This window comes from Pseudonaja textilis, chromosome 15 (assembly GCF_049901715.1).
Source record: "Pseudonaja textilis isolate UNSWEBS1 chromosome 15, rPseTex1.2, whole genome shotgun sequence".
NCBI classification, from domain to species: Eukaryota; Metazoa; Chordata; class Lepidosauria; order Squamata; family Elapidae; genus Pseudonaja; species Pseudonaja textilis.
Window position 1 is genome coordinate 2,738,044 of NC_142004.1, and position 18,621 is coordinate 2,756,664.

Genomic DNA, 18,621 nt, shown 5'->3' on the forward strand with positions numbered 1-18,621 from the left:
TTTTTTTTGTTTTGGTTTCGCTCCATTTATTCATCTCCAGAGTTGGAAAAAAAAAAAAAAAGGAATTGCAAGCAGACAAATCACAACTCTGGTCTGGAAAGGCATCCTCTGTTCCTCAAATCCTCACGGCCTTCTGGGTCTGAAGCTGACCTGCGGCCTTTCCGTGCTCTTGCCAAACCAGGTTTAATTCTACAATGCATCCCCTCTGTCCTTGTGTGGCATTCGTGGCCATTTCTTCCCGGGATGGCCGAAATTCGGCTCAAATGCCAAGAGGGGTTGATCTCATGGGTTGGGGATTGACTGAGGCCGTGTGGGAGGGGGTGCTGAGCGGGTTTCGGCCATCACCACGGCTTGGTCCCCAACATGGCCTCCGATCAGCAGAGAGACGGCTCCTTCCACGTGGCCGGTGGCTGCCAAAGCGATCGTGGCTTCTTCCGTCGGGAAGCCCATCTTCCGCAGTTGCTGGAGCCTGGGAAGGGGGCGAAGAGAAGAAGGCAGGACTGGTGTCAGAGGCCGGAGGGTCAGGCCCAGGAAACAAGAACAACGGGGTTATTTCTGAAACTACTTCTGCAGTTCTTTTTTATTGTTGTTTACCTACAGACGGAATCTTGCCGGAGTAAAACAACTGCGTGCATCCCAAACGTGCTTTTTTTTTCAAAAGGCAACTGGACTTTCTGGTTTTTCTTTGAAGAGGTTTCGCTTCTCACCCGAGAAGCTTCTTCAGTTCTGAAGAAGAACTGAACTGAGAACTGAAGAAGCTCCTTGGATGAGAAGCGAAACGTCTTCGGAAAAAAAAAAACCAAGGAAGTCCAGCTGCCTCTTGAAAAAGGCACCTTTGGGACAACTGTGACCTGGATGATGGAGAATCTCCATAATCTCTGGGCATATAACTATAAATATACAGTGGTCCTCGACTTGCAACAGCGACTGCTCGACGTTACAACAGCACTGGGGGGAAAAAAATGACTTGGGGCTTGTCCTGTCTTTTAATTACTGGCTGAATATAAAGACAGTCAGATTAAACTCTACAAAGGCTTCCATACAAAGTTTCTTTATTGGTTCACAAGGCATCCTCAAATATAACTCACGGTTATGTCGAGATTCATCTTAATGTCCAACTCTTTGCACAGATGACTTCATAGTGTCAAAGAATAGTGATCTTTCATCCCATAATTATGGAGCAAAGGCGTGAGACACCAGCACGCTACCGGGGTCCAAGCAGGAGTAAAGAAAACTCCCCCAACCCAACCAAGGGTCAATTCAGTGGCCAATCAGGATTAGAGCTGTGACCACATGACATGAACTACATTTCCCAGCATGCATTAACTACATTGACCATGAGGCATTCCCTTAAGGGGGCAGCTCCCAATCCTAACTTAACTATCTCAATTCCCATTACCTCTATGCTGTCTGGACAGCACAGGGCTGTTTCTCACCCTTACGACCGTTGCAGGATTCCCCAAGGTCATGTGATCCAAACTCACAGGAGGCAGAAGTCTCCTCTCGTTCGTTCCCCAGAATCTTGCACTTACAGATACACTGCTCCTACAAGCTGGAGGCTCCACTCGGCTCTGCCCACCCGATTTCTCCCCGAGGATTTACCGGAGAGAAGAGACAGAAGATTTGAGCAGCTTCACTTCTTCTTCGTTCCTGTCTTGCAGAGAAGCCTGGATGGCTGCTTGTATTAGCTCTTCCTCCGTTGGGAAATTTGGGAGAGAGAAGGAAGGTGTGCCCGAAGCCTCGCGGGAATCCGGGAAGGGGTGCTGGGACGTTGTTGGAAAAGGCAGCTGGGACTTCCGGCCTGCCCTTCGGTCGGTCCAAGAGGGAGGAGGGGGCGGGATCTGGATGGCAACCGCCTCCGCCAGGTTGGATGGAAACGCCTCCTGCACAGGGATTCTGGGAGAGAAGAAAACAGGGGTCCAAATCAGTCGGATTGGAGCCATTGCCTATTACAGTGATGGCAAACCTTTTCGGCATCGAAGCGCCCATGCCAGAGTGCTGGAAAACCAAAGACCAGCTGGCTGTTTTTTGGTCATTTGGGGGGCTGTTTTCAGGCCATTTTGGGGGAGTCTTTTTGGCCTGAAAACAGTCTGAAAAACGGCTTGTCCTTTGGACATTTTTGGCTGTTTGGGGGGCTGTTTTCTGGTTGTTTTTCACACCAAAAATGGCCCTGAAAACGGCCCAAACATGGCTGGAAAACAGTCCTGGAAACCAGGCTGTTTTCTGGGCCGTTTTTGATGCCCCAAACCTCCTGGAAAACGTCCTGTTTTGGGGGCGTTTTTCGAGCCATTTTTCAGCACTCTGTGCCCGCAAGGACCAGCTGGCTGGCATGCATGCCTGCCAGGAACCAGAAGAGCAGCTGGCGATGGCGCGCATGCCCACTCAGAGGGCTCTGCGTGCCACCTCTGGCATACGTGCCGCAGGTTCATCATCATGGGTCTACTAGATTGTGAACTGGGCAACGTGGGAGGGTGACATCGAACTACAATTCCTCAACCCCTCTTCGCTAGCAAGGGGAACAACAAGGGGGTGTTGGGAGTTGTAGTCCGGCAGCCCCAAGAAAGCAAATTGACCGTCATTCCAAAATACCTTTCCTTTTTGTCTGGAGTGGAGGGTGTGCCGGAGGAGAAGGGCCTGACCAAGTGAGAGAAAGCCCTTCCGAGGCGGTTCCAGGCTGGGATTTTCTTTTGCAGGCTTGCCAGGCGTCTCTTGGACAATGTCCCAGCACAGTCTGAAGCATTAAGGACAATTGTAGAAGCCGGAAGAGACCTCCAAGGTCATCTAGTCTAGTCTAGTGGGGGGGGGAGGTTTTCCCCTTTACCCCCCAAAAATCATCAACAAATTCTTGTGGTTAAGAGTGCTATATTGCAAGCTACTTTTGCTGCAGCCAGCTACCTGCAATTTGGCAGTTTGAATCTCACTGGGCTCAAGGTGGACTCAGCCTTCCCTCCTTCCGAAGGGGGTAAAATGAGGACCCAGATTGTTGCGGGTGAGAGGCTGACTCTGTAAACTGCTTAGAGGGGACTGGAAAGCACTGGGAAGCAGTATAGAAGTCTATTGCTAAGTGTGGAAGGAAAGGAAAGGAAAGGAAAGGAAAGGAGAGGAGAGGGGAGGAAAGGGGAGGAAAGGCCATGGCGGTGCAGTGGTCAGAATGTAGTATTGCAGGTTAATTCTGCCAATTGCCAACAGTTCGATTCTCACCACTCAAGGTTGACTCAGCCTTCGCTCCTTCCGAGTTGGTTAAAATGAGGACCCAGATTGTTGGCGGGCGAGAGGCTGACTCTGTAAACCCCTTAGAGAGGGCGGTAAAGCACTATAGAGTGCTATATAAGTGCTATTGCTATTTCTGTTAAAACTGGGGAGGGCTGCCAATGATTTGGGAGCCACATGGGCCCCCTTCTCTTCCCCAAGCCCACCGGTTTGGAAAGGATACAGGCTAGCAGTCCTGTGAGCAATCCAGAGACGTTCAGGAGGAAGGGAGAACGCGGGGACAGGATCTCCCCGAGGCCAAAGAGCAATCCCCCCAAGAGAGCAGCGGACAGCCACCCCGAGCGCCTTCCGTGGCAGCCCAGCTGAGCCAGGTGGACAGGGAGGTAGCCGCTGACGGAGGCCTGGGCTTCGACTCCCCGGAGTCCGGCCAGGAACAGGTAGACCAAGGCTGAGAGGGCGGCAGAGAGCGCGGTGGTCCGGAGGTAACCAAGAGCCCCTTCCTGCAGCTCGAGGTGCCAGCTCAGCAGGGGGAAGAAGAGCAAGCTGGCGGCCAGGAGGGGGCCGTTGGCATGGCCCAGGCAATAGGTCACCAGGCGGAAGGCTGCAAGAGAAGAGAGCTTGTCCTCTTAACGCCGTAGCTTAAAAATGCAATCCTACAGAGGCAGGGAAGAAAGCCGTCAAACTCCAGGTGGAATTAAGCATTCGTCATAATCGGGATGCCCAACCTTGGCACCTTTTTTTTTTTTGACTGCTGGACTTCAACGCCCAGAATTCCCCAGCCAGGGCAGCGGCTCTGGTATGAAACACACCATCATCCCCAGCTGGATGCAATTGGAGGAGAGCGAGGGAAAGTCGTCTGAATGCAAGAGAAGTTTCAGAGACGGAGACCAACCTTGCAACGGGCTGCTTAGCAGGCTGAGGGATAAGGCCAGGTGTTCTCCCATGCCGGTCACCCAGGAGACGCTGAGAAGTAGCATCAGGGCGGAGGAAGCGATGGGGATACGCCGGGCCCACCTCTGCCTTGAGATGAACATGGCCCTGCTAGGGGAAGAGAGGGCTACCGTTAATTGAAGGGAGCCGTTCAGCCGGTTATTGAAACTTTTCACTCCTAATAAACCTCATAAAATACGCGCTACCACGGAAGGGGGAAGGGATCTACTCAGATATCTTCTCTATCCCGCGAAAAACAAGGCGTCCTTTATCGGAGAACGTGATGGATGACGCCCAGCCCGTGAACGTGTTTCACTGGAGAGACTAAATTATGATACACCGGGGGGGGGATTTGGGAAGACAGGGTCACTGGCGATTGTAAATGACGTGTTCCAGACAGGCCATGCTGGCGTGTTGCTCCTGATAAATCTTTCGAAGTTTTTTGAAGCCCGGCTCAAGGTGTATGATTTAATTAGGGCGACTGCCGGAATCCTGACAAGCAGGCTGGGTGTACCCAATTACCGGAATCCTGACCGTGTCAGGATCTCCGTCGTCAGCCCGGCCCCTGCCATGGAAGCAGGGGAGACATTGGGGGCAATCCACACCTGTGTATCTAACGGTGGGAAATGAAGAGGGGGAGTTGACGTGTGAAGACTAGAGCTACTTGTATCGGTTACTCCGGTTATCTGCAAAGTGGCTTGCCCTGAAATTCCAGCAGCCTAAACAACCCACAGTTTCTCACATCCTCCACTGTTCTGTGGCCTTTCTATCTTGTGAAGCCGAGCATTTGATCTTTCCACGGCTTTTTGTTTCCCGTTCAGATCGATTGATCAAAAACTTTCCTCTTCAGGCGCAGGGGGGGAGCTTGTTAAGTTTGCCCAATGCCTGCCAACCACATTTAACACTTTCCTTCATTGTTGTAACCCTTCCGCTGTGATGACCCCGGGTGGGATACAAAACAAACACAGTCACAGGAAACAGGTGAAGCCCCTTTCATTCCTTCCCTTTGCTTCCAAGCTCCGAATACCCTTGAATGGAGACAAAAAAGCTCCCCCACGAGCAGTTACAAAACTCCCATTAATTTCACCCTGGTGTGCAGAACCGTTGCTTAAAGGCAGGGCTGTGCGGGAGTCTGGGCAGCTGGTGGGCTTGGAGAACGCCGGCTTTGCAGCCATTTTGGACATGCCAGCAGCTTGCCCATGCGAGCCACGGCTTGCACATGTTGGAATGGCGAGGGAGCATCTCTAAAAAGGAGGCAGGCTAGAAGAGGCTGGGAGAGGGCTCCTGCGCCCCCCCCTCCCCCCCCAAATCTAAGCAAACCAAGCCAGCTATTTCAATTATTTGCCTGGGGTTGCAAAGAGCCTGCTGCATCCCGTTCTGGGGGCATGTGGGCAGGTTGGTGTGTATATGTGGCGCTTATCTCTTCTTTTTATTTTATTTTTCCTCCTCTTGAGCCTGGCATTCTCTACTTTAGTTTACTTGATTGTCATTTCACCTCGTACAACGGAATTAAATACCCTCTTCAAGTGTACATTATGACTGTCAAAATAAAACACGAACACCCATCCTTCACACTCCACACATTGAATTGAAAACCCGCTGATATTGCATTCATATCGCACTATATACAGTAAAATCCAACAGAATTCCTGCCCTGGGATAGAAGCTGTTTTTCAGCCTATTTGTCCTTGCTTTTATTATCCTGTACCGTCTCCCAGATGGTCATAGTTTAAAAAAAAAAAGGGGTGCCCAGGATGAGATGGATCTTTGAGGATGTTTTTACTTCCTACTACTTCCTTCTTGGCTTTCCCTACACCGTTTTCACCAGCCTAAATCCACTCCAGCAAGTTCGCTGGCGTAAGAACAGCACACGGGGCCGTTGCTTACCAATCTCTTTACAAACCCACGATTCGGGCTCCTTTCTGGAGGAAGAGGAAGAGTTGTCCAGCCTCTTCTTTAAAACCTCCAGGGATGGAACCCCCCGCCACAACTTCTTAAGGCAAGTTGCCCCACAATTAACCCGTTGGAACAGCTTGTCCCAAGAAGCGGTGGGTGTTCCATCACTGGAGGTTTTGAAGAAGAGACCGGAGAGCCGCTTGCCTGAAATCTCGTTGGTTGGTTTCCATCCATTGTTTTTTAGCACTTTGGAAAACAGGTTGATCTCCCCGTCTTCTTTGGGGTAACCCTTAAAATATTGAAACACTGCTATCATGTTCTCCCCGTCCTTCTTTTCTCCAGACTAGCCAGACTCAAATCCTGCAACCCTTCTTCATCATCTGAGTTGTTCTTCTTTGCACTTTTTTCCCCACAAAGTCTCAGCACTGTAACTTTGTCGCTTGTATACTTACGATTTATATTGACTGTTTCCTAGTATGAACGATTGCTTATTCTACCCTATGATTATCATTAAGTGTACCTTATGATTCTTGACGAATGTATTTTTTCTTTTATGTACACTGACAGTATTTACACCAAGACAAATTCCTTGTGTATCCAATCACACTGGGCCAATAAAGTATTCTATTCTATTCTATTTTTTTTCCAATGTGGAGGACTAAAAGTGGATGCGGCATTCTAGCTGGGGCCTTACTAAGATTTTATAAAGTGGCACTAATAATAACCTTGGCTGGATATTATTTAGACCCAGAATAACGAGTTGGAAGGAATCTTGGAGGTCATCTAGTCCAACCCCCCTGCTGATGGGAGTTGAAATCCCAAGCCAGGCACCAAGGAAAGAACCATCTGGCCCTTCTCTTTTTATACCATCCCGGACAGGCTGTACAAATTGACCGAGGTACAACTCTTCCCATCATCCACCCCCAGCCCCATTCGATTCCATTGCCGGATTCTTCCACGTTTCCCAATCCTTCCGCCTCTTGGACCAGGATCCCTTAGAAGCGTCCGGACGGTACCATTGTAACATCCGGCGCGGGGGGGTTGCATCCGAGCGGGGAAAAAAAAGACCCAATACCCCCACTCTCGTTCTCTCGCTGCCTTGGCCCGCCTTTCTCCTCGCCTTACCTTTCTCTCTTCTTTGGGGGCCTCTCTCTGGTTTTGTTCCCGAAGGGAAAGGCAGGAAAGGGAAGGAAAGGCGCGTCCCCCTCCTCTTGGCCGCGCGGTGGTAGCGCCCCTTTGCTGGTGGGAAAGTCTCGCGCCTGCGCAGTCGCGGGCTGCAGAAAGACCGGGAGGACGTTAGCGAGGAGAAGGAGGGAGGAGGAGGAGGAGGCGGAGAAACGACGCTGACGACGCCGAAGCGGGACAACCAGGCAGCGCCGGCGACGACGACGACAGCGGAGTGGAGCGCGACCCAGCGAGCGGAGCAATGGCGTCGACGGGTGAGGCGAATCGGCCGCGGCCTAGTCGGGGAGGTTGTGGGGGGGGCGCCCAGAAAGGCCTTGAGGCACCGGTCGAAACAAGACGACGACGAGAAACGGCGGCGGTGGCGGCTCTTTCTGGAAAATTCCACCGCTTCCCAGAGCGCGCGTGTGCGGGGGTGGATGCGGGGGAAAGAGAGAAAAAGGTCGGCCGGACGGCCGTTGAGGGGCCGGGGCGGGGGGAGGGGGAGAAGAGAAAGGCGGCGAGGGCGCCGGCGCAGTGCGCAGGCGTGGGGCATGGCGCGGAGCGCGCATGCGCGGGCGAGGCGCGCTGCCACCGGGCCTAGTTACTCCATTGCTACCGGTGGGGGAGGAGAGGCGGAGGGTGGAACAGCCGCGCCATCCTCCCTCCTTCCCCACCTTCTTTCGTTGACTCCATTGGGTGACTGTTTCCCCCCGCTTTTTTTTTAAAAAAAAACCATTTTTTCAGGCTTTTTAAATTTTAACCTCTGCTGGCTTTCACCTTGCCGCCCTTCCTGTGTTTCCTTCCTTCCCGTTTTTAAGACTTCCGCCCTTGATTCTACTTTTTTTTTCCCTCTGTTGCTTTGCTTTCCTGCAAAGGGCTCTTCCTTCGTTCTTTGTGCTCTTGTTTCAAAAAAAAAAAATGCTTCTCGGCCATTTTTAAAATGGCAGTTAGGACTACAACTCCCAGGAGGCAGTAGGACTGCAACTTAAGGTGGCAGTTAGGACTGCAACTCCCAGAATTCCTCAGCCAGCCTGGGGAATTCTGGGAATTGAAGTCCTACCATCTTAAAATGGCCGAGGTTGAGAAACGCCGCTCTATTTACAGGTAGTCCTCAACTTAACAACAGTTAACTGAGTGACCGAGGTGGCACTGAAAAGAGTGACTTGTGACCATTTTTCACGCTTATGACCATTGTAGCATCCTCTTGGTCGCATCATCAAAATTCGGACGCTTGGCAAACTGGGTTTCATATTTATGACCCACATTTGCAGTGTCCCACATTTGTGACCACCTGGTAAGCAAAGGCAATGGAGGAGCCAGATTCACTTAATGACCAAGTGACTAAACAACTGCAGTGATTCAACACCTGTGGCAAGCAAGGTTGTAAAATGTGTGACACCCCCCTACCCCACCGAAAAAGGGCTTCATTTAACAATGGAAATTTTGGGCTCAGTTGTGGTTGTAAGTCGAGGACTTCCTCTGTTAGAATTACGCTCTGGTTTAGGTGCATCCCCCCCTTTCGTTTCTCAAATGGAAAATAGGTTTGGCTCATAGAGTGACCGGCCTGAGGTCATTGGCTCTTTTTTGGAAGCACAGTTAGGGCTTATTCTACTCTTTCCTGGAGTTTCTTACATTCCCTCCCTTTGTTTTATCTTCTGTTGCTCTTCCTCTTCGCCCACAGCTCTGCTTTTGGCCCCTTTGATCTTCACCTTCAACTTACAAATCTTGCTGAATATTTACTCCCTGCATGTGTCTCTGCTGCTGCCTGTCTTTATCCAGCTTCACAACTTTGAGAAGTGTGAAGTTCAACTCCCAGAATTCTCCTAGGCGGGCTGGGGTGGGGTGGGGGGTTTGAATTCCATGCATTTTAAAGTTTAGAGTGGTTTAGAGAGGATTGGATTTTGATTTTACTGCTTTTTCAGTTTATGCCAGAGCTGACCAATACTTTACACTGCATTATTGAATACAGTTTATTTACAAGAAAAGAAGCAATATAGCTGTATGTAAAACACAAGACAGCCAACCAAGTCTTTATTTTTTTAAAGGAAATAGATCAGGGGTGGGATTCAACTGGTGTTACTACCAGTTCGGTGAGTACATTTTGCAAACACAGAACCGGTTCGGTGTCTGCTGCTCTTCAGAGCTACTGGTTCTGCCCGGCTCTACATCCCACCCCTGGGATGTAGATGTGTTTAAGATTAAGATGTGTTAAAATAAAACTTCATTTTTAACCAAGGAAATAGATTGTTCTTAAAATATTCTTAGCAATGCCTTTTTTTTTTTCAATTTTGTTTCTCCAAGCAATTTACATCTCCTGAAGTTGCACCTAGTTTAGAAAAGTTAAAGGCTATAATTTGCAGCAGAACATTATTTACTCTTGCTGCAGCTAATGGTTTCTACTCTGAAATTTGTCCTGAGGGTATAAAAAAAGGCAGTTCAAATATACGTGTATAGCGCATAATCCAGTCACAACTCTGCATTTTTAAAGGTCAAGATCAATAGTATATTTGAAAATAAGCTACTGCACCATATTAGTGAGCAAGCTTATGATCCAGCTGAGGTCTCTTAATTCCAGTTGGAGAGTTAAAGAGTAAGATTTGTTTAGTTTCCTCACTGAGACTTTAAAGTGGTTGGCTGTTTACATTTATACAGGTAAAAGGATTATAAGATGCTTCTGAGGGTTACCTGGGTATGGCATGTATACAAGTGTATATTTTAGTAAGGTATGCCAAACAAGCAGTTTATAATTCTTTAAATAAAGATTCCATTTTGTATGCTGTTAAACCACATAAAATACAATAATATTCCTTACGGAAAATGAAAAGCCAAACAAATGGAATGAAAAGAGATTTTACGGTTGATTAGAAAATCTTTTACCCCTGAGAAAGCAGGAAAAAATATTTGAAAATAGTATATGGGGTGGGTTGTGGTTTTTTTTTTGGGGGGGGGACTAATTATGGCACATGACTAGCAAAAAAGTGCAGCTAAGTGAAAAAGAGTTGTGGAATGGAAATGTTTGTCACACAAAGTTAAATCACAAAATATTTTTGGCTTATTTGATCCCATATGATTTTTTTTTTTTTTTGCCAATCCCCCCTCCTCCCAATTTGAACTCTGGATATGAAATTGGTTTATAAATCCCAGTTTGTTTTATGTGCCCGATCCAGATAATAGGATCTAAAATCCTGAATCCTAGATTTTCATGTTTCACTGTGTTGCAAAAATGTAGAGAAAAGGCATTGTGGAGGGAATGTGGCTCCAATTCCGCTATGCTCTTTACCTTTTCTCCCAAATTCCTCATTTCCCTAATAACGCTCATATTTTTTCATGGCTAGTTTCTCCCCGAATAGAAAGAAACATACAGTCACATTCTTCCTTCTCAAAATCAAGCATATAGAAAGTACCACTTCTGTGAATGCAAGTTGGCAGGGTATTGGATAGACTCATAGCCACAAAACATTATAAAATTGACAATTCTCAAGCACATGGTTTACAGAAAAACCATGCCACCCCTCCCACCCACCCACCCAAAAAACTGGAAGAAAACCTACATATGTCAAGACTAAACACAACACCCACATTGACTAGAATTTTGGTTTTTTTCGTTGAACATTTTAACTTCAAATAAAAAGCAAAATTTACAGTCTGACTGCTTTATATAAAGTCGGTTTGCATTTTGCTTCTGTAATGGTAATTCTTCTAATCAGTCCATCTTCCGATGAACATTAGCACAAGCTCTCAGGAATTCTTACACCTTTACTCTGAAATGAAGAAAAATGGATTTTAGATTGAGTTGGTTTTACAGTGATTTCCTCTCCCTCCCCCCTCTGCTTTTGTCTTCTTACCCTCTGCAGATTATAGTACCTACACTCAAGCAGCTGCCCAGCAGGGGTGAGTTTTTCTGTATATAGTAATGTTACATTTTAAAAAAAACTTGGATTAGTGTTTTAAAGTATTATCAGTTTTGATATTGCAAAGTTGCATTAAGAGCTTTGCTTTTACTTTATATTAGAAGTGATGCATTTTGCTGCTTTTTAAACCATAGTGGTTTTTTGTTGTTTCATAAACCTTCAAATATCTCTTCTTTTCATAGCTACACTGCATATGCGGCTCAGCCAACTCAAGGATATGCACAGACTACCCAGGTAAAATACAACCACCAGGATAACAATAGAAACTCTGACCAGTTTGAAGCTTTAACAGATTTTCTAAGATTAAAAAACAAGCTGTAAAATTAGAAAGTGCCTACCTCCTCTCTATTCACAAAAACGCCTCTTTGTATTGGCAGTCTTAGGAAAGAAAATGCCAAAAGCCCATGAAAAATGTTGACAAGCTTTCTGTAAAAGCCACCCCTCGCCTGTTTGAAGTGTTCCTTTTAAACGAGGTTTTGTGTTTTGTTGTTTGCTTGCAGAGGTTTCATTACCCAGCACTGTGGATGATGTTACCTAATTGGCTAATGAAACCTCTGCAAGCAAAGAGCAAACTTGGGGCCGAGGATTCCACAGTTCAACCCTGAGCTCCAGGGATTCTTTTCTGTTGAAAATAGGCTCTATGACCCATGGAATATAGAACAGCTAACTTAATAGGGTGACTGTCGTGGGAGAAATTGGGAAGGAATGGTGCATGGGTAGCCTTGAGGTTCTCAGTGAGAAGCACACGGTACATATTTGTAATACACTATTGCAACATTAAAGCCCAGGTTTGGTGGAGTCTGTTTATTTCAGAGTTTTATATCTAGATACATTTCTAAATGTTGATGCTACAGGTAGCCCTTGACTAACAACAGTTTGTTTAGTTGACCCTTCAGTTGTAAAGGCACTGAAAAAGGTGACTTGTGACCATTTTTCACACTTAAGACCATTGCAGCCTCTCTGTGGTCATGTGATCAAAATTCAGCTGCTTGGCCATTGACTCATATTTATGACGTGTCCCCAGGGTCATGCGATCCCCTTTTGGGACCTTCAGTGAGGAAGCCAGATTCACCTAACAACCGGGTTACTAATTTATCAGCTGCAGTGGTTACTTAACAACTGTGGCAAGAAAGTTCATAAAATGAGACAAAATTCACTAAACCAGTGACTCACTTAGCAACAGAAATTTTGGGCTCAACTGTGGTAAGTAGGGGACTACCCGGATTAAAAATACAAGTCATGTTCATTTTAACAAAATACGCCTCGAGTCGCCATGGGGGAATAGGCAGCAATATAAATACATTAAATAAATAAAATTCACTGAAATACCCACCCGAAGGGCAATTAACTTGTAACATTTAATCTCTTTCCTATACTGGCCGTTTTGCCTCTTTGAAACCCTGGCAGGAATAGGGGGCTAGTTACCTCTGAGTAGACAATGCTGTGCTTTGTGCAGTAAGGCATTTATATTTTTGAAGCTCCATCCCCATACTGCTGCTTGGGAGGGAGTATTCTTCATCAAAACGTGCGGATCGTGTTAGAAATAAAAAATACCAAAGTTGTTTATACAGGCTTGACTCTTAATTGCTGTTTACAAGCAAGAGAAATATTTTTGCATAGTGCTTAAGTATTTTTTTTTTTTTAAAAAAAAGTGTATTGCAGATGCTTCTTGCAAAAGACAACTGGACTCCCTTGGCTTTTTTTTTTCTCCCTTTGAAAACATTTTGCTTCTCATCCAAAAAGCTTCTCCAGTATTAAGTAAACTTCTTGGATGAGAAACAAGGAAGAAAAAAGAAAAGAAAAGAAAACCGAGGAGGTCCAGCTGTCTCTTGCAAAAAGCACCTTTGGGACAACCATGACCCGGATGATTGAGAATCCCCATAGATATTGTGCTGCAGAGTCGAAGAGAAAAACGTCAGAAAATTTGGGGAGATTTTAGGATGGAGAAAAAAACAGATTACTTTATCTAAATGTCGGTTCTTGGCTAAATGAAAATAACTACCTTGATCTATCTGCTAACATACCATAATTGATTTTTTCCTCTGTAACATCGTCCTGGCAAAAGAGAGTGAACTGGGCTTATGGCGAAAGCCCTGGATATTTCTTGACTGCCAACTGTATGCTTGTTTCTCTCTTTTTTCTTGGGTCTCATGGGAATTGGTAATCTTGGGAGATTCATTCAGTTTCTCTGCCTGATTAAAGAATGTTTCAAAATAGGAAATGGGATGACGTAACCTCTGACATGCCCGGGCATAAGAATGATAACCAAAATAGGATTCTCACATCTGTTCTTTTGCGCGGCATACTTTTTAATATCTTTCTTGTTGCCAGCAGGCCTACGGACAGCAAAGCTATGGCACTTATGGGCAACCCACGGATGCCAGCTATACCCAGGCTCAGACCACAGCTACCTATGGGCAGACTGCATATGCGAGTTCTTACGGGCAGCCTCCAACTGGTGAGCACATCTGTCTTCAGTCACTCTTGTACAGGTAGTCCTTGGCTTACAACAGTTCGTTTAGTGACCGAAGTCACAACGGCACTGAAAAATGACTGTTGAAGCCTATCCCCTTGGCCTCGTGATCAGAGTTGACAACTGACTCGTATTTATGACGGTTGCGTTGTCCTGGGGTCGTGTGATCCTCTTTTGTGACCTTCTGATAAGCAAAGTCAGTGGAGAAGCCTGATAGCCCTTGGACTTATATCCCGCTTCATGGTGCTTCACAGCCCCCTCTAAGCGGTTTACAGAGTCAGCCTATCGCCCACAACAATCTGGGTCCTCATTTTACCGACCTCAGAAGGACGGAAGGCTGAGTTCAATAGCAATAGCAACAGTGCTTAGACTTCTAGACCAATTTACAGTGTTTTATAGCCCTCTCTAAGCCGTTTACAGAGTCAGCACCTTGCAAACCCCAAAAATCTGAGTCCTCAACCCCTTTATTAACTTAATAGCTGCAGTGATTCACTTAACGGTGGCAAGTAAGGTCATAAAATGGAAAATTTTTACTTAACTGTCTCGCTTAGCAACAAAAATTTGGGGCTCAATTGTAGTTGTAAGTCAAGGTCTACCTGTATTTATTTGGGATGGTGGGGGAGAGAATGGTGAGATGTAGATCAATTGGCTATTAAAGAAAGATTGGGGCTACTAGTCCTCACATAACTGGGACGCTTCTGAAGGCTAGCAAACAATTGTCTCCTCACGAAGGAAACATTCCTGGGTGTTCTGAGTCGCTAGAACTTTTCCCTTCTCGTTTTGAGGAAGTTGGTTTCAAGCGTGCTTGCTTGTCCTGCTGAAATGCCCTCTACTTTTTGTCTTGTGCTTTCCACAGTAGAAGGGACCAGCACAGGTTTGAATATCCTGCTCAAATTTTGCATGGGAAATGCCGTCCATTTTGTCTTAAAACGTTATGGTGTTCACCTTTTAGGAGGGTTTTTTTGTTTGTTTGTTTTTTGGCAGCAAAACCTGCAGCGTGCTCGTAAAAGGCCCATTTTGCTGGTTCACCTATAGAAAGGCCACCTTTCTATAAAAAGGGCCATTAATCAGTTCTTTCTGGCTGCTGATAAAAAATATTTTTTTTTAAACCTCAGCCATGGGAAAAGACCATGTGGCTTATTAACTCTGCTTTTCCAGTTTACTAAAGGGTGAGCAACATAATTAGGCATATTTCAAACGTAACAGCTCTCATCCCTGCATGTTTCATTTGAACTGATGGCTCCTCCAAATGTGTTACCACATTCGCTATTTTGTAAGTGTCCCGTATGTTTGCACGGTTAAAACATCAGGATCTGAATGCTTCATGTTGATACTGCAAGAAGATTGCCTTTGAAGGATGGGAAGAAGCCCGTTGAATTTTCGGTGCATGCAAAAACACTTCTGTGTTTCTAATTAAGCATGGTTTCCCGCCCCTTGTGCTCAAAGCCTGGGTTAGCATGTATACGGCCAGGGCTTTTAAAGAGAAAGAGGCCAGAGGTTTCAATAATGCAGTCTATGACGGAAGCACTTCAGAGTTATAAGGGACTTCGGAGGTCGTCTCCTCCAACCCTAAACCGTGACAAGACAAAATGGTTGCCCAGTCTCTTCTTAAAAGTCTCCAATGTTGGAGCACCCACAACTAATGGGCCAGGCCCCCGAGGTTGGGCCGCCCTGTTCTAGTCCCACCCCTCGCCAAGGCAGGAAACCCTATTCCCAGCAAGCAATTCCTGTCTGTTTTCAGAATGGCACCTTCAGAATTCAGGCACATTTCCTCTGCTGTAATACATTGCACGGTTCTCCCTCGTTTCCGTATAGAATATGAACAATCTAAAAAAGAAAATCTTTTAATTGTGGAAATAAAGAAAGTTTATATTGTTTCCCCGCTGGGTACGTTTAAATGAAACTGGTAATAGCTCACAAGGCAATTCTTTAGTAATTGGATTTTGAAAGCTAGCTTGTATAGTAACTAGCACCACCCCGGTCTGTTAGATAGCAATAGGAGAAAATACACCGCATTAAATATCTTTTTTATACCTTGGATGGCCTTCCCCTAACCTGGTTACCCTCCAGCTGCATGGTTTTCAGCTCCCCGATTCCTCAACAGTAGTCAATCCTGATGAGAGAATCCTCTGATCTTTCATTTAAGACTTCCTTGATCTCAGTTTAAGGTTATCTCAGGTGCCCTAATACGTATATTTGTACAGGTAGTCCTCGATTTAACAACCTTTTGTTTAGCGACTGTTGTGGTGTTACAAAACCAACTGAAAAAAGTGACAGTGACCCGTTTTTCACACTTGTGATCCTCGCAGCGTCCCTTTTGGTCACATGATCAGAATCCCGCTGTTTGGCAGCTGCCTTAGACTTACGACAGTTGCAGTGTCCCATGGTCAGGCTTTTGCGGCTTTCTGACAAGCAGAGTCGAAAGGGGAAGCCAGATTCACTCAACAACCCCGTTACCAACTTACAGGGATTCACTCAACGTTGGCAAGAAAAGTTGTAAAAGGGGGGAGGGGCGAATGCTACTTAAGAAGTGTCTTGCTTAGCCACAGAACTTGTCATAAGTCGAGGACTGCGTGTACAAGTTGACCAGATTACGAGACGCACCCCGCTTTGACTCGCTCGCTCGCTTTGCAGGTTATACCACCCCAGCTGCCCCTCAGGCTTACAGCCAACCGGTCCAAGGGTACGGCACCGCTGCTTATGACACCACGACCGCCACTGTTACCACCACACAGGCTTCCTACGCCGCCCCGACTGCTTATGGCACCCAGCCTGCCTATCCTACCTATGGACAGCAGCCAACAAATGCTACAGCTGCGAGGTAAAGTACACATTTGGGTTGGATTATTTATTTATTAATTTTTTTAAAGTTGTGTCGTGTCCCCGTTCTGGGTTTTTTTTTTTTTTTTTGCCTTGGGTTGCAAGTGCTCCCCTGAATTATTTCCTTCCTGTTCTCCAGTCTTCTCTGCCCCATCTCCACTAAGGCATAAATGAAGCTGCTCATGTATAAAATTTCCTCTTGTGTTGGGTGGAAAGATAGCTGTACTCTGGATTTTTTTTTAAAAAAAAAGATAGTTTGCCTTGGTGATTGGGACAGATAGTTGTCCTGGTTCAAGGCCAGTTACTAATAGCTACAGACATGCCTCCCTTCAACACACCCAGAGAGTGAGAGAGCATAGGTTGTCCCCGTGGCCGTTGGAAGTTAAAACAGGAAGGGAAAAGTGATTTACGGCGGTTTTTCACACTTGTGACTGTTGCAGCACACCCCCCCGTCACATGATCAAGACTCATATTTATGACGCTTGCAGGGTCCCAGGGTCACGTAAATCCCCTTTTGCGACCTTCTGGCAAGCAAAGCCAGTTGGGGGAGCCGGATTCACTTAACAACCGTGGCAACGGAAGGTGGTAGAACGGGGCAAAACTCACTTAACCGTCTCTCGCTTGGCAACAAAAACGGGGAGGGGGCTCAGTTGGGGTCATAAGTCGAGGACCACCTGTAGCCGTATGGATGGTGGTTTTCCAGAATTTATGCTTTCTCTCTAAAGCAGCATGGAAACCTAAAGGTGGAGTTTGAAACTGAAGAATTATAAGCAAGAGGTATTTTTAACAATTGCATTATGTAAGAGGAAAGTGCTTTTCTTTTTTTTTTAAACAGCTTGTTACATGGTATGATAGTTGTTCACCTGAAAAGCAGGGAAGAGGTTTTGTATAAAATATGCTTCTGTTTCTTGATTCTCCCATTTAGACCCCAGGATGGCAGCAAACCTTCAGACACCAGCCAAGCTCAGACTAGTTCAACAGGCTACAGTCAGCCGAGCCTAGGATATGGCCAGAGTAACTACAGTTATCAGGTTCCTGGAAGTTACCCCATGCAGCCGGTCACTGCCCCGCCAGCCTACCCACCAACCAGGTGAGTGTTCACAAATTCTGTCCTCCATCTCCATGTTTGGTTTCGGCTGGACAGAATGTGCTGGGATGGGATGGCCTTTCTAACAAGAAGCATTGAAGCTGATGTCCCTTCTGAAGCTTAATCTCGGTGACCCAACATGTAAATGTCTTGACATCCCAGGTCAGGTCTTGGGTCAAGGGTCTTCAAACTTGGCCAGGTTTAAGACTTGTGGGCTTCAACTCCCAGAATTCCTGAGTTGGAGGAGGAATTCTGAGAGTTGAAAGTCCCCAAGTCTTAAAGCGGTCAAGTTTGAAGACAGAGATAGAGAGATAGATAGATAGAGATAGAGAGAAGGAGAAAGAGAGAGAGAGAATAGATAGAATAGACCAAGAGTCTTCAAGTTTGGCCAAGCTTAAGACTTGTGGACTTCAACTCTCAGAATTCCTGAGTTAACATGACTTGGAGGAGGAATTCTGAGTGTGGAAAGTCCCCAAGTCTTAAAGCGGTCAAGTTTGAAGACCCCTGTCTTGGATAATGATTTCCAGAATAAAGACCATAATATACCAGCAGGCTAGTTCGAACCCCAACAATAGACATAAAGAAGCGGTTCTTTCTAGACTCCAATCCCCTCCTCCCCCACCTCCCTACCCCAAATCAATTCAGCTGCATTGCACTTTATTAGGGCAAGCTATACCAAGGCTATCTAATTGTGGATTTCAATATTCAGGAGATGTAAGATATATTCTCTGGTAGTTAAGGCACCAGACTAAACACCAAGAAGACCGTGAGTTTACATCTCACCTTAGCCATGAAAGCCAGCTTGGGTGACTTTGGGCCAGTCACTCTCTTTCATTCCAATCCACCTCACAGGGTTGTTGTTGTCGGGAAAATAGGAGGAGGAAAGTGTGTTGGATATGTTCACCGCGTTGAGTTATTTGTAAAAACAATAAAAGACGGGATACAAATAAACAATAACTTGATAGGTGGATAAAAATGCCAAATTCAGGCTGGCTGTGTGATGAAGCATGATAATAATAACTCTATTCCACCCCTGGCTTTCTAACTTCAAGGGAGACAATCTTGTGAACATTCCACTTTTTGGACTGCGCTGGTCTGGTTAGAGAAAAATCAACCTTCAGCAAGGACAA

The 18,621-nt window shown here is 46.2% G+C and overlaps 2 protein-coding genes across 38 annotated transcripts in view; one reads left to right on the top strand and one right to left on the bottom strand.

Annotated features, from left to right (window-relative positions):
- RHBDD3 (rhomboid domain containing 3) lies at positions 1 to 7,310 on the bottom strand. The gene is made up of 6 exons (XM_026722183.2): positions 7,162 to 7,310; positions 4,103 to 4,251; positions 3,434 to 3,811; positions 2,590 to 2,731; positions 1,603 to 1,896; positions 1 to 469 (listed from the first exon to the last, which is right to left on the bottom strand). The coding sequence occupies exons 2-6, from the start codon at positions 4,242 to 4,244 to the stop codon at positions 283 to 285; spliced, it is 1,143 nt and encodes a 380-aa protein (XP_026577968.1). The 5' UTR covers positions 4,245 to 4,251; positions 7,162 to 7,310; the 3' UTR covers positions 1 to 282.
- The window catches only part of EWSR1 (EWS RNA binding protein 1), a 24,042-nt gene continuing 12,720 nt past the window's right edge, over positions 7,300 to 18,621 (top strand). For 13 of the 37 annotated variants that reach the window (XM_087913092.1, XM_087913110.1, XM_087913095.1 and 10 more), the window contains exons 1-7: positions 7,300 to 7,475; positions 11,055 to 11,091; positions 11,294 to 11,345; positions 13,443 to 13,569; positions 14,441 to 14,458; positions 16,219 to 16,405; positions 17,330 to 17,494. In XM_087913092.1, coding sequence (XP_087769218.1) covers positions 7,463 to 7,475; positions 11,055 to 11,091; positions 11,294 to 11,345; positions 13,443 to 13,569; positions 14,441 to 14,458; positions 16,219 to 16,405; positions 17,330 to 17,494 — 599 coding nt within the window. In that variant the 5' untranslated portion in view covers positions 7,300 to 7,462. The remainder of the gene's footprint in view (positions 7,476 to 11,054; positions 11,092 to 11,293; positions 11,346 to 13,442; positions 13,570 to 14,440; positions 14,459 to 16,218; positions 16,406 to 17,329; positions 17,495 to 18,621) is intronic. The other 24 variants (XM_087913097.1, XM_087913112.1, XM_087913099.1 and 21 more) reach the window with 3 other exon arrangements.

What these genes read in the sequence shown, in the direction of transcription:
- RHBDD3 (XM_026722183.2), bottom strand. Translation starts at nt 4,244, where the DNA reads ATGTTCATCTCAAGGCAGAGGTGGGCCCGGCGTATCCCCATCGCTTCC. An exon ending in GCTCACAGGACTGCTAGCCT is followed by an intron (nt 2,732 to 3,433) that starts GTATCCTTTCCA and finishes TTAATGCTTCAG; the next exon opens with ACTGTGCTGGGACATTGTCC. An exon ending in TCTTCTGTCTCTTCTCTCCG is followed by an intron (nt 470 to 1,602) that starts GTAAATCCTCGG and finishes CCCCCTTCCCAG; the next exon opens with GCTCCAGCAACTGCGGAAGA.